This window comes from Porites lutea, chromosome 12, assembly GCF_958299795.1.
Source record: "Porites lutea chromosome 12, jaPorLute2.1, whole genome shotgun sequence".
Taxonomy (NCBI): Eukaryota; Metazoa; Cnidaria; class Anthozoa; order Scleractinia; family Poritidae; genus Porites; species Porites lutea.
Window position 1 is genome coordinate 15,493,100 of NC_133212.1, and position 27,529 is coordinate 15,520,628.

Sequence of the window (27,529 nt, forward strand, 5' to 3'; positions counted from 1 at the left end):
TTTTTTTGCTAATTAGATCTATTGATGCCATTTCCATTGGCCTCCCCCTTTAGCATTAGACGATTTAATTTGTTTTGTTTACAAGTTTTATTAACAAGAGCTTCGTTTTTAGCCCTGGCTAAATCTATATATTACGGATTTATAATGAGATATGTCAAGGGTCGAACGCTGATGCATGATCGTTGTGATAGACATCACAAAGTGTCTTCGTGAGCAAAAGTTCGCACAAATACTTATAATATGAAAATGTTAAACAACCCAGTCGAATGTGTACACCAATTTAAAAGCAGTACTGAGTTCAATGTCAGACATAATTGTCAATACTTGAAAGATCATCGTATTTAGGGTCGATTTCCGACCTGCTTAAATATAAAAGAGGCGATGAGTTCAAGGTCGCGTGTAAACTTAAAAGCTGAACCGCGCTCAGGTCTTACCTTCTCGACTTTTACCTTGGTAAACTGAGATTACCCTGTGCGTCAAGCAATAACATGCTTTGAACAGCCTCTTCTTTTTCACCCTGAATTTCCTTCTCTTTTACGAACTCAAGAGTTTGTTCTACTTGCAGAAGAGTAAACCACAGCAGCTCAGTTTGGAGGCCACTAGAAATCTGTTGGTGTGTTTGCTGTGGGTGTTGAAGAATATGGATAGTCAGGTCTTAAAGGATTGGTGGGCAGATCAGCCATCTTCAAGGTATAAAGAGATTGGTTCTATCTACTGAGTTAATAATAAACACTTAATTACTGGTCTGGAGGGAAACAGTTAATTTTGTTTCCCGAGAATCTCAATGTTTCCCGAAGCGGAGCGGAGGGAAACTTTGAGATTCGAGGGAAACAAAATTAACTGTTTCCCAAGCCGAGGGACCGGTCTTTAAGTGATTTGTTATATAGCTGGAAATTCATTTAACCTTGCTGTAACGGCGGTCGTCGGTCAACATTCGTGGGTAACAGTGCACTGTTACCCTCTGACGTCATAGATTTTGCAATGTTCTCCGTTCAGCGATTTTGGCGGGAAACGGTTTAATTGTAAGATGTCATGTGACCTCGAAGTAACCAATGAGAGCGCGCGCTGTAGGGAATAAATTTCCAGCTATATAACAAAGAAAACTGGCCACCTGAGAGAGAGTGAGAAGCCAACTTTTTGATTAGTGGCGCTTTGTTCCATAGTCGTATTGGTCCTGCTCATTTAAAGCAAACTTTTTGAAAAGCAGTTATGCAAGTTACTTTGTTGGAATTTTCAATTTCACGAAGTTAGTTTTTTGAATTATCCCTGATGTTTGCGTTTTGTTCATTTTTGGGATCAGAGTAGTGACCCTTTATCTCATACGCACTGCAAGAGTAACAAGTTGAAAAACGTAAGCTTCACTATTCAATGGCTATTTTGTTGGAAGATAGACGCGGTTAGAGCGGCCGAATTGATAGCCTGCGAACGCAGACGTGTTTCTGGTCGTCGCCTCTCGCCACCCAAAAAGTGGGGAGAATCGACGACCGGAAATACGTCTGCGTTTGCAGGCTACCGAACTGAAGGGAAAGGAATAATCTATTGCGTTTAATTTTCAGGCCGTACAGTACCTTGCGGCCGTAAAATTCACCAATAAATCAATTTATCGCAGGTTGGAATTGCTATTGGACGTGCTTCGCCTGTGTGTCACTCTGTTCGAATATGGCGGAAAGATGCAAAAATCATCTCAATTCCCGGCAGAACCAAGGCCTAAATCCGCCCAGCATGACATGAAGGCCAAGCTGGAAGAAGTTCTTGGAAATAAGGATGCTGCAAGGGAGATGATGCAACGCCATAGCAGAGTTATGTTAGGTAATAATTGGCCATTTTGAAGTCGCGTGAGAGACTGGGTTGGTGTTGTGTCGAATGACACTATGGGATTGTTTCGAGAAACAATTCTGACCCAGTTTTCCTCGCAGCTTTGTAATAGCTTATAGAAACGGTGATGGTGTCCCCAAAAACGGTTCCATAGTGCTAGTTTACACAACAGCGCGACTGTTCGTGTATGTCGTGGAGTCTGTGTAGTTTAAAAATACATATTGTCTACTTTATTCTGCATACATATCCCATGACGATTCTCTTTTAAGCAATCCAGACCTTTTCCTGTTTTGGTCAATGCCATTATTCGCCTGACCTTAATGCTTGCTTAAGCGGTGACAGGACGGAAGAGGAAAGAAGAAGGCAAATATTGTGTGACAAGCGTGACAATAATTTTGATTGAAATAACTTTTCACCAAACTTCACTTTCCTTTAAACTGGTCTTTTTGTAAAAGACCAGAAAACATTGATGTTAGTGAAGATCACGACAAAACACACAAGTAATAGCCTTGTCACGTTCGTCACGTACAAGCGATTTGCCGTCCTGTTGCGTAAACTCACTATTATAAGAGTAAATCAGACTCTTGTCATTGAGAGTGAGTCAGTATTCCTATGACGCCGTAATTGACTGATGTTATAAGGTGCTATCGTCTTTTCTATAATCAAACCGTGCGCAGTCGTGTGTTTTGGAATCCCTAGAGAGCAAACCTGAAATTATGCAAAGGTGTATTTTGTGGTACCTCAGAGAAATACTTTTCTCTCAAAATTTCCTGTAAACGCACCAGTCTCTCTCATGGATGTTCTGGTAAAGCTGAACCTTTCAAAACGGAGTAGTTACACGAAATAAATACGTACTCTTCGCTAAACGCATATACTGTGTCGTAACAGAAAAGGGCCAGTCACCAGGCACGGAAACCAGACTGAGATGGCGTAAAGATCAAACACAGTGGAGACAGGCGAATGAACAACAAGACAGGTGAGTGTTAGGTTACGATAAAGTTAACGTTTACTTATCCGACACCTCTTTGACGCACATCAAAAGTGGCGCCCTACTCAGGGGTTTCAATAAAAATTGAAGTAGCCAGTGGTTTGGACAGAGTAACCGACTGTATCAACAAGAGGCCGTTGGTCCCTTTTCTATGGGATGGGGGGGAGGGTCTAAGCGCGTTCCGCCCAAGAAAAGTTTGAAATTTCAAAGCCCTAAAAATGCGATTTTCAGCGTTCTGGGGACCAAATTTGAGGACAAAAGAGCGTGTTTTTCATTCAAGAAAATCTAGCTTTCAAGTTAACAGTCACACAATCAATTCCTACAAGCAATGAACAAATGATGAAAACTAAATTACGTACTTTTTCACGTAAACAAATTAAGCGCAAACCTGTAAGAAACTTTTGAAAAAATGACTGAAATATATCGTTCACATGACTAAAGCATAACGTAAAACCAGTGGGCCTTTCGGAAAACAAATCAAGTTGCTTCTTCTTTTTGTAAAGAAGTAGCCGACCTCTATGAGCAAAGTAGCCGACGTGTTTCGTTGGCCGTCATAATAATAATAATAATAATAATAATAATATAATAATAATAACCATAATAATAATAATAATAATTTGTGGTGAGAAGTATACCGTCTGCCATGCCCTGTCATGCAAAAAGGGAGGTTTCGTGGCGCAGAGACACGATGGTGTTCGCAACCTACTTACCTCACTTATTGGAAAGGTTTGCACCAACGTTGAAGTCGAACCTCAACTACAACCTCTTGATAATGAGCGATTCAACGTCAGAACCGCGGTAAAAAGCTAAGCCCGGAGGCAAGACTGGACTTTAAGGCAGGGGGCTTTTGGTCTCGTGGAGTTACAGCATTTTTTGATGTCAGAGTGACGCATGTTAACTCCAAGTGCAACCAGGGAAAAGAAACATCCACAATATTTAAGGAGCAGGAGGAGGAGAAAAAGCGGAAGTACCAACAGAGGGTGCTGGACGTTGAAATGGGATCTTTCACTCCCCTAATTTTTGGAACCAACGGTGGGATGGGAGCCGACTGCCACTACTTTCTCAAACGCCTAGCCGAGAAGCTCTCAGAAAAGAATGAGGAACCTTATCACATTACTATTACTTGGATTAGAACATTGCTTTCTTTGGAGATTTTAAGAACCGTGCACACATGCGTAAGAGGTTCTAGGACACCCTTTCACAAAATTCGACAAGGAGATTTTATTGATGACTGCCGCCTTAACGCCACCCAAGCGTGTGTGATAATGGCGTGAACCGTTTTTATTTTATTTTATTTTTACTTTATTGTGAATAATTGGGATGATTTTTTTTTTTCAGATTTTAATCCACAGTTGGAATTAGTGTGAACTGCATGTTTTTTATTGAATTAAATTTTTTTTCTCTCGAATGATCAGGAGCCTATGAAATGAAATGACTTGTAAATAGTGCTTTGACTGAATATATGTATATATATTTTTAATTTTAAAACAAATAATAATCGAAATTAATTGTTTTTTTTTAATTGAAATGAATCTTTTTAAATGAGGTCTTCTTAATCGAATGAAGTGTAAATAGTATTTTGAGTGAATAGTTTTTAAAACGAAATTAATTGTAGACAGGTTTTAATAGTTAACGTCGTTATCAATAAAGGTTTTATTATTTTTATAATAATAATAATAATAATAATAATAATAGTAGTAGTAGTAGTAGTAGTAGTAGTATCCAAAGATCCTAGAGAAGCCTCATGTAGACAGTCACCACCAACAAATGGTTGTCAAGTAATTTGAAAGGAGAAACAGAGGGACTACTTGTAGCAGCTCAAGACCAGGTAATAAACACCAGAAACTACCAGAAAGTAATATGTGGCCAGCAAGTGGAGAGCAAATGCAGATTGTGTTCGCAACATGAAGAGACAGTGGACCATATTGTATCTGGATGTGAGCCAAAACAGAGTACATCTCCAGGCACAATAATGCTGCAGCATATCTCCATTGGAGCATATGTAAAGATCATGATATAGAGATTACAGACAAATGGTACGAACACGAACCAGAGACCGTGATACACAATAAAGATAACAACATCACCATCATGTGGGACATGCCAGTCAATACTGATAGAACTATAACAGCGAACAGACCAGATATCATCGTTAAAGATTCAGTGAATTCCACCTGCAAACTTATTGATATGACTGTTCTATCTGATAGAAACATCGCACTGAAGGAAACTGAAAAAAATGCAAGTACAAAGACCTAGAACTAGAAATACAGAGAATGTGGCATATGAAAACCGTAGTGATCCCTGTGGTTGTCGGTGCGCTTGGTACAGTGAAGAAAGGTATGGTAGAAAACATCAAGAAGGTATCAGAGATTCAAAAGATCTGCATGCTGGGATCTGCACGAATCCTCAGAAAGGTGCTCAGTGTGTGAACAGAATGATTGACTTGAGTGACTGACGCTCTAGGTGCATGGTTTGCGCCCGGCTGATGCACAAAAAGATTACCAGCAAAGACTGTGATAATAGAGACAGTAATAGTAATGATAATGATGATGATGATAATAATAATAATAATAATAATAATAATAATAATAATAATGATAATGATAATGGTAATAATAATAATAATAATAATGGTTTATTAACTTCATTTCCATTAAAAAATGGCTCTACATCTGCTAATACAATATAAAATATATAGTATCTATTCAGCTGGAAAAAAAAATGCATTATTAAGTCAGGAGCAGAAATGTGCGTGGTAAAAAAAAACGCTAACTACCTACCTACCTAACTGTGGTTAAAAAAACTGTATTTGGAACTGTTACATTCCTGCACTTTACGCTTTGATTCATTGTGCTGTAAATTGACTCTGCAGATGAATACTTGACAAAAGCTATATTCACACTATGCGGGATAGCTTTTGCGCCGGCAAGAAAATCATACTGGATGGGGATAGGTGTTACGCGGATAATCTTTTAGAGGACGGGTGGCTTGCAAACCAAACTGAACGCAGGGTTGTCGGAACAGCAATAAGAAGATTTATTCCACAAATGAACGTAGTTTCCACGAGTAAAACTCTACAACAGCACGTAACTCGATAAACTTACACGGCCTCCGCCAACTTGAATAAACTTGATAAACTTACACGGCCTCCGCCAACTTGAATAAACTCTGCCTTCGTCACACTTGACTAAGCACGACCAACGTCAAACTCTCTTCGCTTGTGAAAACTAATAAAACTTAACTCGAGCTGGCCTACTTATATACTTTTACAATAAAGTTCTAGAACATTCCAAATAGTCTAATTATAGAAAGGTTACAAAATATACCGCTTTAGAAACGCTTACACAAGATCCTAAAATAAACAAATTATGAACTCTCCCGAAGCTTCTAGAAAGTCACGCTAGTCACGCAATACAATTTTTCGCAACAATAGAGCTCTGTTCACACATAAGTACGATGATTTCGGCGCGCTTTCTGTAACGAGCGAAGCGGCGCCGCTCGTAAGTTGCAAGTGGAGAGTCACTTATCGGATAGGTGTTCATACTATTCTGTGTTTTCACTGTCACGCCATCAAAAATAAAAATGCAAACCAGTCAATACAGAAAGTCCAGAATCTGGAAAATGAAAGAGGATAAATATACAAAAAGCCTCCCCAAGAATCAGGTCTGAGCAATAATTGATGTGCGAGATATTCGGAAAAACGTTTTACCCAAATTTATAAGGCCTTGTATGGAGACGCCATGATGGTGTCCCTTCAAGGGGCACAAATATGGCCGCCGGAAACCAACAGAAACATCTGTTTTTGAGTTTTCTTACTTATGCGTGAATTCATCGCTTGAGGAACTCATAAAGATTAAAGTAGTATTTATTCTAAGACAAGGAATTTTTAGATAGCAAAATCTCAAAAACTAAGTGACGTTTTTAACCCACATAAGAGCTTTCCCGGCCCCCAGCTAAATGCCGCGTCACTCAAAAGCCTGGAAATTCAAGCCTCTTCTATCGCAAAACGAAGAACCCTTTGGAACCGAAAATTTGTGTAAATAAAGGTTTTTAGGTGCTGTAATACCTCATGAAAGTAGAAACTCAGAAGAATCGATAGTTTCTTAGTTTAAATTTTGGTGACGTCATGTGAAAACCCCTAATACGGGATAGCTTTTCGTGTCGGTGCGAAAAGATGCCCGGTGTAGTATGAACGTAGCCTAATGCTCATATAGTTGTGTTTACACAATAGAGAGGAGAAGTGTGACGTCACGTTGCCACGGTAGTAACATTTCTAGATCGAAACAATGGGAAGCTAAAGGCTAAAAAGCAGTCGGTTTAGAGTGGTTTTCGTTTGAGTGTCGTAAAACCAAAACCAAAGTAATTACTCTGGCCAATCACATAGGACACAGACAATACATTGAACCAATCAAAACTCGAAGTAATTACATGTGGCTGACGCAAAGCGCGGGAAAATGCATGCGAGCGCGTCACAATTGGCTTTGGTTTTACTTCTGATTGGATGAAAAGGTGGCGCGAATCTTTTAAGCCAATCGCATCGTGTAGAAAGTGCAAAACCAATTACTTTTCGACACTCAAATGAAAACCGCTCTATTTCTTAGCCATCGTTGCAAGTCTGTGACTTGAAACTACCTCATTTCATGCGCCTCCTTCATGGAGTTGGTGAACACAGCACAAAAATTTTCTGGTTTTTATTTTTCTAAACTCAGATTCGGTCCTTTCGGATTCAACCCCAGACAGTTTCGCCAAGATTTTACAAATTAAATGAAATTGAATAAGATCGATGAAGTTTGAAACTTTCCGGGGGAGGGGAGAACCGCAAAAAGGTTTGGCTTTATTGTGAGGCAACCTCAAGAGATGTGAGCACGCAATAAAATATTATTTTAACACAGTGAAACTCCTTTACTCCGTTCGCCAAGGTCGTAAAGTCAATGAGAAAGTAGACCGATTTTTGAATCATGAAACTGTAAACGTCAATTTGCACCACGCGATCAAGTTTTCCTTCACTTGCGGCTTTTCTTTTTGGCCTTCAAAAATAAGTAGTTTCAAGACAATTTCCTAAATAAAGATTATTTTGGACACCATTTATCGTTTTGCTCATTTAGAAACTAAGCGGTTTTACAAGTGCCTCTAGATGAATAAAGGGCAACTGTAGCCTGTAGTCAGCTAACTGTCACTCAATTTTCCGTTACGGTCTTGCGACCTTCGGTCGCTCATATTTCATTCTTGCTTGGTGCGTTGCTGTTCTCGTTCACGTTGTTGTTCGTAATAATTTATCATATTTCTGGTGGAGATGTATCCCCAGTGAGAATAGGCAATCATTAAAGTTTATATTTACTATGTTTAGCGTAACGTAAGTTTCTAAAAACTTTCATTTTTGTTTTTTTTTGCTTTTTGTCCTTGTACTGCAGACTTTGTCCAGAAGCGGAGATCAGTGCGCATATCGAGGGGTCCCTCTCAGCTGAAGTCACGTTAATTGTTCTTGATGCGTTGGAGCAGTTAGTCCAGGTAATTGTTTTGTGTGTTTTTAAAGGCGGGAGTTATTATCTAAAAAGATATATCTTGAAATTGGAAGAAAACCTCAAAATATAATTTTCACTAAGGAAGTAAGGGGAAATAGAGAAGAGCAGTTGTTACGTCATGTTCCCATGGCAGCAAAATTTTTGGATGACAACGTCACTTAACAAGTGAATTTACACTGTTTCAGACTTTATCGCTCTTATCCAATTTCATTTAATTTGCCAAATATTGACGAAATTTTCTGGGGTTGAATCCGAAAGGACCGTATCTAAGTTTAGAAAAAGAAAAGGAAAAGTTTTGTGTTCACCTACTCCATAAAGCAAGAGCGTGAAATTAGGAAATTTCATGTCGCAGTCGTACAAAAAAGCGTGATGGGCGTGCAGTTGTTGTTTTGCTGATTTACACCTATTGCTTTTTTGCTGTTCTCGTTACTATCGTCGTCGTCATTGCTTAAGCTCCCTGTCGGTGTGATCCAGAAATTTTGCTACCATGGTAACTTGACGACACACTTCTCTTCTCTATTCGAAAGCGGATTTAGGATGGTTTACGATGGAGAGGTTTCACCATGTTCTAAACGAGTGAAAAACTGCGCACGGCATGTGGGCTTAAAGCTTGTTGGGATCGTTTGGCGCACTACAGCTGCTGTGTTCCAAATTGCAATTATAATATCATAGGTGAGGAATTACTCCTTAGTTTTGGCGCGAAATTTCAGCGTTAATTTGAAATTTCACATGTGAAATTACAAAATTACCATGGCAACCCTTCCGTACGTCTCAGTGTCAAGATGGCGACGAAGTTTTAAAATGCCATGAATGAAGATGTCAGGGCACAAAAAAAACGCTTTAGAAAACTAGACTCTAACAGGTATTTTGCCGAAAAAGTCTGAAAAATTCTGAACTTTATAAGCCAAATTTAAGGTCTAAACATTTGAGAGAGTAGAGTTCTCGATCGATACGATCCAGGATAAACACGTCAAAAATCCAAGATTGCTAACGTAATTCGTCACCCATGATATTAATAGGTAATCAAATGGTATACTCGTGAAATTAGGGAATAATTTCAGGCTCAGGAAATTATTAGGATTTGGACAAAAGGCAAGTGAAATTATTCCCTAATTTCTCTCGTCACCATTTGATTACACATACTAATACTTTCAGACAGTTGGCCGACGGTAGAATTTAAGGGCAAATAACATTACTAATTGACCAGTCAAAGGTTACAGCACAGATAGATACATGACAGTATTCACGAAAACGGCGAAACTCATGAGGCAATTGAAGAAAAACGATAGGAAATGAAACTAAAGCTTGAAGGAAGCTTTCGGTAAACGACTTAATATAAGAAATCATGAAAGTTATGAAGCACGAAAAGAAAAACCCGAGGTATTATTTCGCTGGGTAATCACGCAATGACATGTACAAATGATTCGTGATTGCCTGTATTTTTGGCCATACGAGAATCTGCATCATTGGAGAGAAAACAACATTGGCCGCAACAAGCCTTGTTTCCTTTAAGCTACGTTTGATTAACATGTATTTTTAAATTTTTACCTGTTCTTTAGACCGTGGCTTCCTCAGACACCTTACGTGTGGTCCTTAGTGGAATTCTTAGGGTTCTTCTTCACAGTCTAAGCTGCAACCAAAGTGAACGTGTCCTACAAAATTTGTTTGCATCACAAAGATCAATTGTGTACAAGGTGAGCTAAGAAAAGAGGATAACTCTAGAGGAATATGTTTAACACTACTCGTGGTGTTTTCGTAGAGATTAAACACGAAAACCAAAGTTGAAAATGCGACATGTGTTGGAGTATGTTGAACACACTTCGAGATTTTTAATAAATATTATGATGAAACACTGTGTCAGGGATTTTATGATTTAATAAGTTGATAAATCCGTTATGTACGCTAGACAGCGGTATTTATGACGGAAAGGCTCTTTGAGCCGAGCAAATAAGTGACAGGGTTATAGGATTAAGAATCCCTTCTGACCAGAGACAAACCAGTGGGCTATAGACAAGTGTGTTCGAGGATTGATCTCGGGGAGTATAGTGAACAAATCCAGCCAGCGGCAGGGCAGGGCCTCCGGGTTGCATGTCCGACGCTCTACGCTCGCATCTCACGCTCTCATCTCGAACAAAGGGGAAAATTAAGGATGCAGTGTTTCATCACATATCCAGCCTGTCACTTTGCTTTATCTTTGGCTTTTTCCTCGCAAAGCGAGGTTTAAAATCTCGTCGCGCGCGAAGCGCGCGTGTATCACACGAGCATCGCAAGGCCAGCGTGATTTTCTCTTGGCTATAAATCTATCGAGTTTGGTTGGTGTCTGGCTTGACGTCATCCAGAGTAGTGACATCAAAGTGCCTTATGGGTTTCCAGGCAACCGATTGCCATCGATGACAAAGCTCCGGGTTTTATTCATGAAGACTGGGTTTTTTCATCTGAAAATTATAACAATATTTACGGTCGCTGTAACAATATTTACGATTACTACCCAATATCTCAGGCAAATAAAAGAGAACAGCAAACTCTACAACGGTGGATTCAACAAGTAGCTGGAAATCCACGCTGGGAAAGATTTACAAACAAAACTCCGCAAGAGCGAGAACGTCGACTTTAATTTCAGCGCGAGAAACGGCACAGCGAAGGCAAACACTGTCAACTAGAGACAGAGGCTATGCAGCGACCACGAATATGTAAAGAGGCAGCAACAAAATACTACAATTACATTGCAAACGAAGCCGACGAAGAGAGGGAACAGCGACTGCCGACGTTGCAGCAAAATGCGGTCAGTAGAACTCACAACGAAACCGAAGAGAGGCAAGTTTACAGTTAGCCTGAAATTCATCCGATTGCTTCGAGTCGTTTTCTCTTCTCAACAAAATCGTGTTTTACTTTTTGCATGAATTAAAGCAAAGGTCAAGGAGTAGTGACGTCACTGGACGGCAGTAACGGCCGGTCGATTCAGACGTTACTGAGGGAGTAATAACGACTCGAAGTAATCGGATGAAATTCAGGCTAATTTACAGTCAAATAAAGAAAATTACCTTCTTCGATGCAACGGTAGGAAGCAAGAATTACACCATCCGTAAAATCGACATGAGGAGTATCTTTCCAACGGACTGAGGACAGCCGATCAGCCTTTTCACCGTTTTACAGCAAACTTTGTTTTACAATGAACAGTTTAGAACAAGACCGATAATGTGTGACATGTAGGAAAGCGTTACATTTGTAAACAAAATCCTTAATGAACAAAATTTTTCGTTTAAGCTTACAATTTTCATTCAATTTTCTTCATAAGTAAAATATATATATGTATAGCAGCCTTATACATAAACACAGCTGTGTCAAACATGACAAAAATTTATTATTGCTGGCCCCCAATATTTTCGTTCCTGTTATTCGAAAATAGCATCTGTATTTCGGACATGCTCAGAATATTAGTGTGTGACATGGTATGCCAGGCCAGGAACTTTAATTCCTTTCGCTTTTAGGGAAAATTTAAGAGGTCACTCATAAAATTTCACTCTTTCAAAGAAGTCAGAGAGAGGTGACATATTCACAGAAATAAAACATTTGTTCCATTGGCAGAAGAAGATTTTTTTAAGAAATTAAACGACATGCAAGCAGATATATATATATGGGGTTTCCCACAAGATCAATCCATCTTGCACTTAGCTTTACGTTTACGATAAATGCATGTAATACAGGGAAAGTGTTTCTTTGAGACCAATGGAGAAACTGATCATGTTCAACATGACTTGTTTGTGAACATTTCATACAAATTCACTCTTGCATAGGGATTTGTTTCTTAAGCATGTACACGAATAACTATGAACACTTGCCTAAGTGGTAAAAAATTTGTACTTTTTACATGGATTCAGAGCTTTAGGTGAATGTCCAGACATTCAATAATCATAAGTCATGATCACTTTAGTAATTCTCATGAACTGCATCCTTAATGACATTGCTACTTGTAATTTTCTCTTTCAGTGATTATGTTTGCACTTTACTGTTACAAACAATAGTTGTCAAGTGTGATTATCTACCACAAAAAGTGCAAACACTTTTATAGCTGCAGTTCACCTAACAATAAATTTGCTCTCCAATTACCAGCATTTAGTTCTTGTTTTCACTGCAGCATTATCTCCTACCATTGCCATCCACTCACTACTGCTGACACATTTCACAAATAATTATTGCAATTAAGGGTGAGCTTTTATTAGGCAAATGCACCTGCATATTAGCCGGCAGTTATCCACTATCACCCCCATTTCCTTTTGACAATAATTACAAATGTAGGAGGGTGAATGCAGTGAACATGGGATGGGACCTAGTCCGCCATCGCTAACAACAGCAACCCCATTTAAATCTCAGAAGATCCTTTTTAAAGCCGGAACACTAGGTTCAAATTTAATCCACAGGAGATTAAGTACATCTCAGCTTCCAATATTAGACCCCCCCCCCCCCCCAGTTACATGATTTACTTCATTTCTCTCCTGTCCTCCCACCCCTTTTGGGCTCCCCCCCCCCCCCGCCCCCGAGCTTCGCGAGGTTCTGCGATACACGTATTTCTAGTTATGGTTAATAAGTTTGAGACGTTGTAGTTGCGCATTATCTGCCGATACGATATTATGACACCTTGGAACGTTGTTGTTTTTGCTATACAGTAAACTGAAATCCCCGCCCTTTTAACTGGTCAAAAGTGCCATGATTTAGTTTAACTTCGCCTAAATTGCACATAGCTACATTTGTTACCTGATTATGCTTATCCGAAAGGTACCCGCTTTACTTTAGAAATTGTATTGTGTTTCCACTGCAGTTCCCTGAGCTGTTGTTTGATGACGACACTGAGCTTTGTGCAGACCTCTGTTCCAGACTCCTTAACCACTGCAGCTCGGCCATCAGCAGTATTCGGGCCCAGGCTAGCGCATCTCTCTATCTCCTCATGAGGCAGAACTTTGAAATAGGAAACGTAAGTTTGCAAAATCTCGTGTTACCGATTTCATCGAGATTTATCTTTTATCGTCTTGTTGTCTTATTTTTTACAACGGAATCGGATGTTCACTCGCCAATTCTATACTGTCTAATAACTATACAACCTGTAAGTTATTACATGGCTGGCTCTGAGGGTGAGCAAAGTGAAACGAGTTGTGTGTATTACTATTGGACATGTGTGTGATCGGTTACCCTATTTTGGCTGCATGGGATTGCCCGTTTTTTCTGGCAAGAAAGTACTTTTGGTGTTTTTTTTGGTCATACAATACATCCTTTACTACCCCAGCAGTTCAGTCAACACAGTGGGACATTGGCCCTGTGTTTTTTGGGGTATGGACTGAGAAGAAAACGCAACGAAAAACTTGGTCAAAATGAGCCATCTTGACCTCATCCCTGTTGACCAACATGTCTATACACATATTGCATGCAATGCGCTAACAATTGCGTAGGGTAGAGTATAAAGGAGTTTTTTTATATATATTAAATTTAGGGAAATTAAACTACAGAAAACTGGCTACCAAATTAAAATTTAAAAGTAGCAAGTTAAAACGGTAAGGAAACATTGAAATACCGCAGCTAATGCAAATGAAGCAACGGATGAACAACATTGAGGAAGATTAAAACGGATTGCTGTTGGTTTTTTCAGAGTTTACCTCTGTTGTTCGTAGTTGTACAATTATAGTGTTTGTAACATTGTCCATGATTTTGTGTTGAACGTTATTTACCTCTTTGTTTTAGAACTTTGCGCGTGTCAAGATGCAAGTTACAATGTCACTGTCGACTCTTGTTGGGACTTCACACGTTAGTTTATTCATTTTTATAGAACAACACATTTTGAGTAAAAGATAAACTTTTCAGTGTTTGTTTTCAAAAAAGTTAAACAATCTATTTAATTATCCCAGAGCTGGAATTGTATGCTTTAATTTTGTGTGCTTAATGGCATATTTGCAGATTTCATCCAAAAACTCAAGTAGTAAATAACTGTCATACCCTTGCCCATGGGAGTAACATGATAAGCAGTCCTGTATACTGAGGACTGTACCAGATAGGACTCAAAAAAACTCAATTTTACATCCATAAAATATTGAAAACTAAATAGTGCAATTCCAAGGGACTGCCAAATAGGTTTCATTTGAAGGGTCACACCATAGGATTTCATCCGGATAATTTAGGGTTAGAACTGTATGCAAGCAAATAGTTCCATTTGAAAGTATTGCTGGAGAGGTTTCATTTAAAAAATAACACCACAGGATTTCGTCCGAGAATTTAGAGTTGGAACTGTAAACCAGCAAATAGTACCATGTGAAAGTACTGCTGGAGAGGTTTCATTTGATTGGCCAAACCATAAGATTTCATCAACAGAATTTATTAGCAATGAATAACTCCTGTACGCTGGTAGTAAAAGTGGTGAAGCAGATTTTAATTACGTTCGACTCTTTGTTATAGACATTTAGCGAGGAGCATCTGCGTCGGTCACTAAAGACAATTATTACCTATGCTGAATCAGACCAAGAACTGAGGACAAGCACTTTCCCAGATCAGGTACGTAACGTGCATACCGGTATTCTCCTTACTGGTCTACTGGCCTTTTTTTTCTGGTCGTTATAGAGTGGAGAATTTGTTTAATAATCAAGACTTGGGTCATTTGCTTTATTCTCATAACCTTTATCTGTGATTAAGCAATGACACTACACTCATGGAAAGATATAATAAGTGTTAGTCACTTCCACAGCTTGAAATGTTTTACCTGCTTTAGTATCTCTGTGTTGTGTATGTTACAGGTTAAATTTGATTTTACCTAGATTGATTCGTAACTTCCTTTGACTCCTAGCCCTAAGAGAAAAAGGAAATTGAGAATTAACGTAGGTTAAAAGGTTTTAACATTTATACCACTACATGAGAAATTTCTGCAATTTGATTGGCTTAGAGCAGTGGTATTTCAGCTTAATTTGAAATACCTACATGTGAAAATTTCAATTTCGCGTGTAGTAGTATAAACAAATAATAGCACGATTTGTAGTGATATTTGGCACAAATAGCACTCGTGATATTTCAAAATGGTCTCAAATTTCACTCGCCTAACGGCACGTGAAACTACGTATAACAATTTTAAAATATCACGTGTGGTATTTATGCCAAATATCACTACAAATCGTGCTATTACCTATACAAATCAAGTTACACAGCTCTTGTTCAAAATCACAGCTTATCAATCTTATCATTTGTACTAAATTATAAGTTTCAACAAAGTGTAAGATATAACAGGGTGCTAATGGAGGTACCTAATTCTCAGCTAACTACTATTTTTTCGGCCAAATATCAGTTAACTATTATTTTTTTGCCCAATTCTCAGTTGACTACTAATTTTGGTAGCTATTAACTTTCACTTTCCTACACCGAGTATTATTCCGTCATAACCCGAATTTTTCTTCCTTTAGCAAGTCAATCACTTTTGGGGGTAGGCCCTACTAAAATCAAGATATAAATTTACATGAACTCTGCCACTAGTACAATTTATTAGTAACTAAAAATATAAGTCGTATACACGCTTTTAATAAGTCTGGGCGCCATCTTGAATTTTCAATGAAGGACGTCATTCGCGGAAAGACCATACACGTGCCCAAAATGGCTACCAAAGATGAAAGCTCTGTTGACGTTGATTTTGCACGGTGTTCTTATAAAAAGGAGAGTTTTTACTTTATATCAAGAGGAATATTTTCTTTATACAATGTCTTTATGGGTATGTTATCGTAACTTTAAAGCTTTCGTGCAAAGATATTCCAGAATCGGTGCTATCGAGGGCAAACGAGAGCTAATTCAAATGCAAAAAAAAATGCGAGTTAAAGTTTTGGCTTAATCGTCGTGGCTTACGGCAACAGACACGAGCTTAACTTCTTCCCAGGTAATCTTTTTTAGCAATGGTTTTGATACTTTTTCATTTTTTATGCGGGCCTTTATTAAAAAAGCTGAAAGCGATTAATTATTACCGCTCGTAGGAGACTTAGATTATCTATCAGGTATTAGTAAAAGCTAATTGAAAGGATTTGTCATGTTGCTGTTTTGATCCTTTCAAAATGTACGATAATTCTATCTCGATAAAAAGTTTATGCTTTTCATCATCAGTTTTTTATGTATAGGTTTTAGCGTAAGAAAGAAGTTCGATAAAAACGTTTATACTGTAGTCCGCCCTTGCACAAAATAATTTTTCACTCTGGGAAGGCGTAGCTCAGTGGTCCAGAAAGCTATCAGCTCGATTCCTGGTTAGAGATGTAGCCACTAAAGAGAGTTGGAGCAGGGATGCATCAATTCTTCCAAAGCACTTTACTGTAGTGGAAAAGGATTCGCTGGTATTTGTTAATGTTTGTACTTGAAAAGAATGGAATAAAGCGATTCATAATTGCCTGACTTTGCCTCTCCGGCGCCCTGACATGGTACCGTCACGCGAGTCAAACCTCTAAGATGGTGGCTGAAGTCTTTCCGCGAATGACGTCATAAATTAAAAATTCAAGATGGCGCCTGGACTTATTAAAGGCGTGTATAACCATCAAAATGACACCAGCCTGATAGATTCAGACGCACCAGTCATGATCTCGTACTGATCTTTCCGACATGGTCATGCATGTCCTGCCCTAAACTACCAGTCACCTTCTTCGGCACTTTCATTATCTGATCGGAATCAGTCTTGTACTTATCTGGTTACTGCAGGTCCTGTATCTTGTTGTTGGCCTATGTTTCAATCCATTTTTAATCCTTGCAATCCATTGCAACAGACGACGACAAACATTATCAATGCCAGAATATAGTCTTAAATAACAAAACTGAACCATTGTTTTTGGAATTCAATTGGTGAATTCAATCACTGTTTGCACCGATGGGAGAGACATGGTTGAGTGTGCTGACTGAGGCATGAAAGTATTTGACAGGGGACAATTCGACTTTTCGTGAGTCTAGCTCTCTTCGAACACGTAGTTCTGTTAAGCGATTCCTTTACTGTGGTTCTAAAGTCTTGGGCGTAGTTCAAAGCAAAATATTTTGTGTTGAAGTCAGTAAAACCGCGTGTAGGTTTTCCTTGACCTGCGTTGTCAGAAGGTTTTTGTACCTCGATACAGATTTTGTCAACATCCCCTTTCTCGTCCCTCAATGTTACCTCTTTAACAGACGTACCTTTTTCGCGTATTTGAAAAGCCTCATAAAGATATCCAAGGGTTTTAAGAAATGAAACTGCCGAAACTGTTTCAGAAAGACCGGTTTAAACACGAGCTTTTAAGCTTTTTCTCTATTAAAAAAGTCTCAATAGTTGGAACTTCAACATCAGTTACAAAAATGATTTCTCGTAAGTACAAATTCCATGTACTTAAAAGAAAGATTACTTATTTCTTTAACCCTCAGAAATTCTTGTTGGCCAGATCCAATGCTAAGAGTCACAGCTCTTCTATTTGGGTAGTAATGTTTAATTTGACGATCTTTTGCATCCGTGAAAACAGTATTTTTCTTTTCCGAACACAGAGATCTTGCTAATATTAGAAGACAAATTGAGTTGTCTACAACCAGCTATTCGACTGACCTTTTCTGCTTGTCGGGTACTGCCCTAGTGCCTTTTGCACAGAGTAATATCAGTTAATGTGCCACCGGGTCATCAGCGGGACAGAAAAATCCCAGAAAATAGCATTTCTGTATGCAAAACTTTATTGCTTTCATTAACATTAATATAATATCACTTTACTGTTAACTTTTCATTTATCAGTTAACTACTGTTTTTTTTGGCCAAATATCAGTTAACTGTTAACCCCATTTGCACCCTCATATAAAAGAGGCTATAACAGACCTATTGATTAAATGGTCTAGAGTAGTTCAAACTGTTTTTGTGTGTATTATGCTTTTGGCGATAACTATAAACTGTACGGAAAGTTGGGCAGCCCCATCGGAAACAATGCGAAGAGGTAGTTTAACTTCGCTGGCCCAAAACTAAGGTTAAAAGCTAAAAGATATGTACATGTTGAATGTTACCTTAGGTCAGAGAGCTGTTTTCAACCTGCATATGATTCTATCAGATACAGTAAAGATGAAGGAGTACCAAAAGGTATCAGTAATTTGTTTTGATTGTCATCTCACATTTTCTAGTCAATTGATGGTAAAGTTACTGGTAATTCTAAAATCCGAGAGGCTTATGACACACCGATCGGTATTGCAATTATCAGTTAGTTTGTCCGGCCGCCAAGCATTATTTTTTACTTAAATGGTGTTAACGTGTATGAAATTTCTCTTGAATAAGCTTGTCATTCCTCAGTACATAATGTTTTGCACGGTGAGTTTGGACATGACCTTTTTTTTTTTTTCTTTCCATAGGATCCAGAAATGTTGGTTGATCTGATGTACAGGATTGCCAAAGGGTGCACTGTAAAATTTGACTAGTTAAAATAACCAATGAAAATTGTTACAAAATGCATCTGAGAGAATCCTTTTGTTTTAGTCAGATTGACCAATTTAGATTGGTTTGAAATAACTGGATTCTTTTGATTTGAAATAACTAGTTTAAAAGCAGTTAAAATGAATATCAACAGGGTTATTTTGACCTTTTTGTTTGGTTGTTCTTAGGTCAATATTTATGTTGTTTTAACTATTAGTAAATGGTAGTTTTAACCAGTTTCTTTTAAGTAAGAATGACCAATATTTTTGGTTAAATTAACTCACTTTATTTTGTCATGAGACCATTTAAAATTAGTCAATTCAACTATTTAAAAAACTACCCGGGATGCATCTGAGAGAACCCATTTTTTTTAGTTACTTTTCGTTAATATAACTAAAAAAGAATAGGTTACAAAAAATTGTTATTTTAACCTTGAAAAGTCAGTAGATTTAAATACTGTAAAAGAGTTGAAATAACACATTTAAATGAACCATTTTAACAAACAAATTCGGTTTCATCTTTATTGAACGTACACTTATGCAGTCGGTTATAAACATCCTATTCAGTAAAATGGCGTCCTAGAATGGAAAATAAAGGACTGCGTCGTAGTTCCAGGTATGTAATATTGACTCTTCATCGGCGTGAATACCGGCTGATACAAATGATTTAAGGCTACCTGTTTTTCGATTTTGTTGCAGTTCTGCAGTCATTTCTTTGAAATATAAAAACCCTTGAAATTTTCTAAGGGTCAATATTCCCATTGCGCATGTCCGTTCGTAATCGTCTGCATCTGAATCATTCTGCAACAAAGAAAAATATATGTTTTACTGCCAGCCAAGTTACAAATCCTGAACATTTCCTTTAAACTCAAACTACAAGCTTTTCATTTTTTTTTTTCCATGATAAGATTTGGTTTTAACATTTAACATTTTTGGTCTAACATTTCTATATTTAATAATAATACTACTAAAAAAACATTGCTCTTTCAGATATACTGTATATCAAGAGACTATAAAGGGGACAGAGAGGGCATCCCCCATATACACCCTATTCCATAGGTAATTCGTCTCGAGTTATTTTTAGAATCGGGATAAAGTTACCTCGCGCAAAGGCGTGGATGTTTCGTGCAGGTTTCGCATGACCAAACGCCGTGTAAAACATGTCGGGCGAGAGGCAATGAAAGCGTTAAAAGATCGAGAGCATTCCTGAATATTGAAGCGAAATGAGTCGGCGCTCACCTGGGAAAAAGGAATCGCTGGACTCTTTGACAACCCGTGAACTCGAAGTTGTCGTAACCTCAGTGCTTTAATAAAATGAGAAATTTCGCCGGTCTATTGAAACCGGTCGTTTTTACAATTTAGGGAGTTTAAGATCCAACGACGCGGACGACAACTAGAACGTCAAAAAAAAAAGATAGGTTTAATTAGCAAAACAACAACTTCGCACGTGCAACACACTTTTTTGTTCATTTCTTTCCCGTTTTTGCACGACTACGACGTGAAAATGCCTAATTTCGCGTTTTATGGAGGACGTTAAAGCAACGACGAAATTTTATTTCTCTTTCTGAGCTTGAATATGGTCCCTTGAAATTCAGTTTTAGGAGGGTTCGCCTACAATTGACAAAGTAAGTGGGTAGGAATAATCGCTATAAAGACTGAAAAAAATAAACATCAAACCAGAAATTGCCCTCTTCAAACTGTAAATTATAAATGAACCTGAGAGAATATTCAGTGTGTTAAGGATTTCCCTGCTCTACTGTTAGCTCTATACAAGAGAGTAAGAGCGATTCTTTTTTAATTTCGGTTTCGCTGACACAGCTTTCGCAGAAATCTCGCTGTAGTCGTTTTCGTCGACAAAAGGAATAGCAAAATCGCTCTCCGCGTCTTCCCCCATTTTGTTCTGCGTCATTTCGTGAAGGACGCGTGGCTTTCAGCGTGGTTCATCCACGCGGACACATTCGCGCTATGTGATTGGCTGTTGTCTAATCCCCCTTGAGATCTGTGGTGTTAAAAATAACTCGAGACGAATTACCTATGGAATAGGGTGTATATGGGGAATGCCCTCTCTGTCCCCTTTTAGTCTCTTGTGTATATGTATTATTGTATATACCTTTTGTTTTTTCCTTTGTTTCTGCCGCAAAAGAATGGAAAAAAAAACTTATAACATTCAATCCCCCTAAAAGCGGTTCCTGTAACTAAATCAGTTGTAATTATTAAGCAAATTGGCCAAGTAGTAATTAAGGTGCTTTATTGGGGTGTGAAAAGCCCGTTGTGTAAAATGCCCTTGGAAGTGCAAAAAAATGCCAAATAACCTCTCTCTATGGCAAGTAATTCATTGCAGTCTCCATATAAACTCCCTTATATTAGTGCAATAGGTTATAATACCAGCATAGCAAGTATACCCTTGCATACCCCTATATATCCTGTGTACCCATGTATATCCTGTGTACCCATGAATACCCTAGTAATACTGTATACCTTGTATACCCCTATATATCCTGTGTACCCATGAATACCCTAGTTATACTGTATACCCTGTATACCCCTATATATCTTGTGTACCCATGTTTACCCTAGTAATACTGTATACCTTGTATACCCCTATATACCCTGTGTACCCATGTTTACCCTAGTAATACTGTATAACCTGTATACCCCTATATATGCTGTGTACCCATGCTTACCCTAGTAATACTGTATACCATGAATACCCCTATATATCCTGTGTACCCATGTTTACCCTAGTAATACTGTATACCCTGTATACCCCTATTTATCCTGTGTACCCATGTTTACCCTAGTAACACTGTATTCCTTGTATACCGTGGTATATCATGTTTACCCATAGTAAGGTTCAGCCGAAGTGTTGTTACAATCATATGGAAAATTAAGACTTAAGCCTTAAGAGAATAGGATGGTGAGTAAGCTTGGCTTTTTAAAACCGTGCTTTAATGTGGTGTTATATGATAAAACTGGCTTTTAAAATTTCCTTTTTTACCTTTTGCTGAAAATGAAAATGTTAAAGCAGTTAGGCTTTTGAGTGAATAAGACTCATTTTGTCGTGTGTGAAAAAAAGAATCAGTACTTATTTACTATATAAACAATAACTTCATGATTGGCTCGCTAATGTACGATTTTCATTCACTTGTTATAAAGAGTCACGAACTCGCTCGTTTCTCACACTCGTGAATAAAAAATCGTACAAGCGAGCCAAACATTCAGTAATCTCTATGTCTTTTTTCAATAAGAAGCGAAGTGATAACGTCACAAAAACTAATTTGTCAAATTATAGGATTGGTTGGCATATCCAGAAAGAAAAAAATCTAAAATGTCCACTGGTTGAAAATCAGCCTGTTATTGCATATATTCTGATGACTCTATGTAAATCCTTCTAAAGTAGGCCTTAGAGCTCTCTAGTTATACTAGTACTAGTGTGCAGACGGACTATCTCCTATTTGAAAGGGTATTCTTATTGAAAGCTTTAATGCAAGCTTTACGGCTTGCAATAAAGTAATAGATTTGCCATCACATTCGCACGGGAAGTTTGGCACTTGGGAATAAAGATGAAGAAAACATGATAACCGTTTAAGGGTCTGTTTACATGGAGTGGGGGACCCCGGTCTAGTGGGGTTGGTTTCTTTTGTTTTCACGCTCTGGGGCACACAAGACAAAAGAAACCTACCCCACTAAACCGGGGTCCCCCACTCCATGTAAACAGGGCCTTATTCTTCTTATTAACCCCAATTGCAAACTGCCCGTGCAAGCGTGATGGCAAATCTAGAAAGCTTGAATAAATTACCAAGTACAAGGGTTTTCATTGCAGCTGAAAAGTGGATGGTTAGAAGTGCTGAAGTTGCTGGCTTTCATTCTCGTCAAAACGGGAACCTTTCGGAGCAAAAAACTGGTAGGAGATTTTCGTAGATGCTGTATTTTGATTTGTTGAGATTTTTTCGAAAACACATTAACTCAGTGAAAAATAGAAGTTCTTTTACCTCACCCCGCTTTTAGCATATAGTTGTTGTTCTTCAAGTGCTAACTGTATTTGCCGTAGGTTTTTGATTACTCGTGATCACTTTCTTGCAATTAAACTTTGGGTGGGAATGCCCTTTCAGATAGGAGATAGCCCGTCTGCTCTCCTTTTCTATTTCTGGGTCAACTTTCACAAATGTTTTAGCGTAGCATTTTAAGGTTAAATTTGACCAGAATCGGTATGTCGATACATCAAACGTTTTTACAGTTTTTATACCTACAAGAGAATGAATAACATTTTCTTAAAATTCCACCATTTTTATTAACGATGCCAAAAATCCTAGCAATCGCGTTAAATCGTTCCTGCTGAAAAACGCGATTCAAAAACATAACCAACAGCATATAAATAGAGTAGGGCCACCTTAAAATTAAGGCGGCATGCTCAATTTTGGAAATGCACATTTACTGAAAAAGAATGAACTTCAAGACAAATTTCTCATTTCAAACATGGTAAAAGTTTCCCGACACCACTTGACCTAGGCCTGTTCAGGTCACTAGCTCTGTTTTGTTTTCTTGGCACACTTAGGACCTGTTTACACGAAAGTGGGAGACCTCAGTTATATGACGTAACCCGCTCTGGTCGGGTTAAAAGTAACCCTCGTTTACGTGCAATCCTGAGGGTGCACTTTCTCGAGATTACTGAGGGTGCGTTTTTTGGGGAGAATCCAAATCCGGATATCCGAATCCAAAAACGGATCATGAATCCATAAAATCCACACTCTGGGTGGATTCTTCGGATCAAATCCAAGTCCGGATTTTTGAGATTCACAATGTGAGCGTTTTTTTGAAAAAAGTATTTTTGACAAGCGGTTTTCCGAACAAAAATGGAACACAACAGACGGCGTACACGTATGACATTCTGACTGAACCTATGTTGGTGGCACCTTAATTTTGAGCCATTAGTTACATACATCTCAGATCTTTGAATTCACTAAACTCGGCAGAAAGCTCTACAGTGGTGTCTCGGACGTCGTAAGGAAGGTCTGATACACCTTCCCTGGGGGGGGGGGGGGGGGGGGGGGTCAAAGTGAAGATGCCAAGAAGGATATTTCCTTTGGCATATGCCAGTGACATTCTGTTGTGAAAGACTGCTAAGATGTCGAACAAAACAAAACACAAATTATTGATCAGGATCATTTTTTATTATGCTGTTCACTCAGAAAGTTTAAGTAATTGTCTTAATTGATATCATTTTTGATTGGGGATCAAATGGATCCCACTCGTCTAAGGGATCCGGATCCCTTGAGCTGTATTTCGGACTACAAAGCCCAGGGAAAAAATATCATTATTATTTTTGTTTTTGTTTTCGTTTTTTTGGTTTTTGGTTTGTTTGTTTGTTTTTTTTTTATAAGGAAAAATTTCCAGGATTCCCAAATCCGGATCCCTTACTTGGGCGAATAAATAACCTATGTTTTAACCTTAAAAAAAGCAATTACCTTTTGGGATATCAGGCAGGCTAAAATATTATACTCGTAAGGTTCACAGAATGCAGTGCACGTACAGACGTGATATCCCACCCTCAAATTCAATCACAATCTTTTAGAGCTTTCATGATCAATGATTCAATATCCTGCTAAGGGTGTAAAAGCGGGAGCACGTAGGGTTATCGCTGGACAGTTATGCTGGCGCTTGTTTCACATCCTAAATTACCGCAAGCTTGATACACTCATGCAAACCTTGAAATAAGTTTCACTGCTAATATTTCAAAATTTTTGTATGACAATATATCTGTAAACAGTTTGAAAAGTTACGAGCCATTGTGATTGTCATGCTCAAATTAAAAAATACGTACACAAGCGTCTTCGGCATAAAAAAAATTAATTTTAAAATTCAAAAATTTTGCGAAATATCCATGCTTCGCATTTGGCTGCCTGTTTTCTTATCATACCGCCTTCGAAACACTCGAAGTGCAGTCTCAGGAGAGCCTAATTCCCCAAACCCCTCCCTCTCACCAGGGACCTTGCGCCTTCGGCTCGTTTGTTCCGTCTCATCGTTAAATCGCACCTCCCGGTTAAAAAACCGGCTACGACCCTGGTGACTGTGTGTTATTAGTGATGGCTTTTGGACTCAGTATTATATGTCCAGGCAGTTGAAAAGTAAGGTAAAGAAACCGTTAATTGATAATATATACATGACCAAGTAAGTGTCGTAAATACTTATACTGTATTTCAACGTAAACGTACGTGGTCAGCACGGCGATTCACGAGACGCCATTCCGGTCCAATAATAAACCTCCCTCCATAAAATCTCTCTCCCTCAATGAAAAATAACTCATATCAGTTTACTAAAAACTGCCAACAGGTGCAAATGACAATGATTTAAATCGGTTTTTGGATTTTATCTCACTTCGTCAACACACTTCAACAGCAATCGCTTAAATCCCTTATCACTTTAATTTATTTTAGCTTACTCTGAATAAAAAAAACTGCGGTTATCTTTGTAAAACCAAAATTAAAATTGAGGAACGGAGTAAGTGCCACTAAATGTCTCTATTTAATTTTCTATGCGTGATTAATTTCCTGTTCTTTACTACTTTAACTTAAATGTAGTAATAGAACGTAAAAGGAGTCCGTAGTCACTCGATAGCCAAGTGTCAACCAAGAATTTACGTGCGAACTTGCTCTATATTCATGTTTGCTTGGCAAATCATTCCACTGTACGGCTACTAATGTGTCTACAGCATTCAGCTTAATACTAACAACAGGTGGTAGTGAATATGATTCGTTATTCTTAAAAAGACTCTGCTTGTCTGATTAGGTTCTTATTCCCTGAATTAAAAAATCTGCAGACTACCACAATCGTTTTCAATATCGTCAGTTACGAATCGTCATCGTCGGTTACTTTGTGTTGAAAATAAATGCAGGAAACTGGCCACGGTTGGTATCAGTTCCATTCTTAGAAATCGATGAATTGCTAAATGAAAACTCGATTCCTTCAACTTCATCCGTGTACTTTCCGTTTATCACACGCCACGATGGCGGGCCCTCAATATGTGATACAATCTCATATGTTTTGCCCCTCTCAAGGGAAACTGGGACATCAAACATGACATCAAATCCATAGTAGTCATTTGTCTCATCTTTCTCAGAGGAATACCTGCCCGTCAGTTTTAGCAGAGACACACCAATTGTCCCATCTTTCGTCCTAACTTCTAATGAAACTGTGTATATGCCACCTTCACTACCAAGATGCTGCACTCCATGTAAAATGACAGGTTTACTGACAGTTACGTTAATGGCATCAGAATTACCAGAGTAGTTCCAGGGAAACTCAAAGATACCGCCAGGCTTTTTAAATCTGTAAACTCGATGCAAAAGACCAACTCTAATGGAATTCATGAATGGTAAAGACGACTCTAAACCGAAACCACTGTAGTGTTTCATCATCAAACCAATCTCTTTTCTAGTCAGAATATCACAATCCACAACAACCGAGGCAAACTCCTTCTGCGACATCACTGGAAACCGTATTGCTTTAACAATTTCCTCGCCAAGAATCCTTCTTTTGACCACGCCATCAGTGGTCAGCCCTTGCTTTTCCACTTCTTTGGTGGCCCAGCGATCAACAGCCTTGAATAAATCCACTTCCTTTACATTTAATCTCTCTCTTTTCACCACAGACTCAACAACAGATTTCTCAAGCGTGACAAATTCTTCCGACGTCAGAGCATTCTCGGTGTGCGTCTCTATAACTTCCCAGCACCGTTCTTCCAAATCTTTATCCTCAAATTTCTGAGCTTGCGGCAGGACGGAGAACACATTCGATGCCTCTAGATGTTCTTGGAGATATTCAGTGCACTTGTCTGCGAGTGAAGGTACCAGATACTTTTTTGCCAAGTAGAGAACTTGCATGACATTACTTCCGCTCAAGTTCACTTCATCGCTGTACAGAAAACGAAAAAACTCTAAGAGACTCTCATAATCACAGTCAGGCAATTGAACAGTTCCTGAAGTCTCCGCCATTTCACCGTAGAACATGGCATAGAAAACAGGACTGCTGATTGCAAGTATAAACTTGTGAGCTGGAATGCACTTCTGACTCTTCCGGTTTTCACTTTCGTTATGCGACGCAGGAACTACGAACTTCACATCGCTTAATAACTCGTTATTGAAAATAAATTTGGTTCTTTCGCTGATAGTTGAGCGTTTTGTCTGCCAGTTATCATCAAGAGTAGCCATTGCAGTGATTGCAGCTTTCTGATTACAAGGTATACGTAGCTTGAACTGTCGTCAACCTTCCCGTCCTCTCGAGTACGGCTACGTTTCTCAATCTAGTACCCAGGTTCTTCTCGGTTTTGGCACAGGTAACCCATTCTTTGTTTGAATTACCGTCTTTTTCGAGCAAAGAGTAACAAATAGGGCCAGACCAGACAAACCAGTTATTTCGTGTTCAAAATAACATCTTTATCACACCTATGATTAGTAACGGATAAAAAAGATAAGGTAGGCATGTACATAAAATGTGCACGGCAACTTTTCAGCAGCATTTGAAGTTTGAGCAACTTCAAAATTAAAGCCACCACCATCGTCCAACCACACCTTATTTCATGAGCTGGATACATAAGGGGTCCCCTGGTCCCCTGGTGGTGGTTAACTATATAAGTCATAGATATAAACCAGCTATAATTCTGGCAGTCGACTGTTACTTAGCCTCCATAGCAAGCGTTTCCGTTTGGTTTCAGAGCAAAGAATTACCGAGGGACAGGATTTTCAGATTTGCCCGTGCAAGAAATGGAACGAGGGCAAACCCTATTTTTTGCCCGGTGTTTGACTCT

General features: G+C 38.6%; 2 protein-coding genes across 2 annotated transcripts in view; one reads left to right on the top strand and one right to left on the bottom strand.

The window, feature by feature from the left end:
* Positions 1-27,529, top strand: part of LOC140921535 (dedicator of cytokinesis protein 7-like) — a 189,811-nt gene that overhangs the window by 72,816 nt on the left and 89,466 nt on the right. The window contains exons 29-36 of the mRNA XM_073371537.1: positions 566-690; positions 1,610-1,809; positions 2,704-2,791; positions 8,218-8,314; positions 9,888-10,022; positions 13,145-13,297; positions 14,059-14,121; positions 14,767-14,862. Of these exons, the coding sequence (XP_073227638.1) occupies positions 566-690; positions 1,610-1,809; positions 2,704-2,791; positions 8,218-8,314; positions 9,888-10,022; positions 13,145-13,297; positions 14,059-14,121; positions 14,767-14,862 (957 nt within the window). The remainder of the gene's footprint in view (positions 1-565; positions 691-1,609; positions 1,810-2,703; positions 2,792-8,217; positions 8,315-9,887; positions 10,023-13,144; positions 13,298-14,058; positions 14,122-14,766; positions 14,863-27,529) is intronic.
* On the bottom strand, positions 24,966-27,003 carry LOC140921268 (BTB/POZ domain-containing protein 6-like). The gene has a single exon (XM_073371254.1). The coding sequence runs from the start codon at positions 26,931-26,933 to the stop codon at positions 25,593-25,595; it is 1,341 nt and encodes a 446-aa protein (XP_073227355.1). The 5' UTR covers positions 26,934-27,003; the 3' UTR covers positions 24,966-25,592.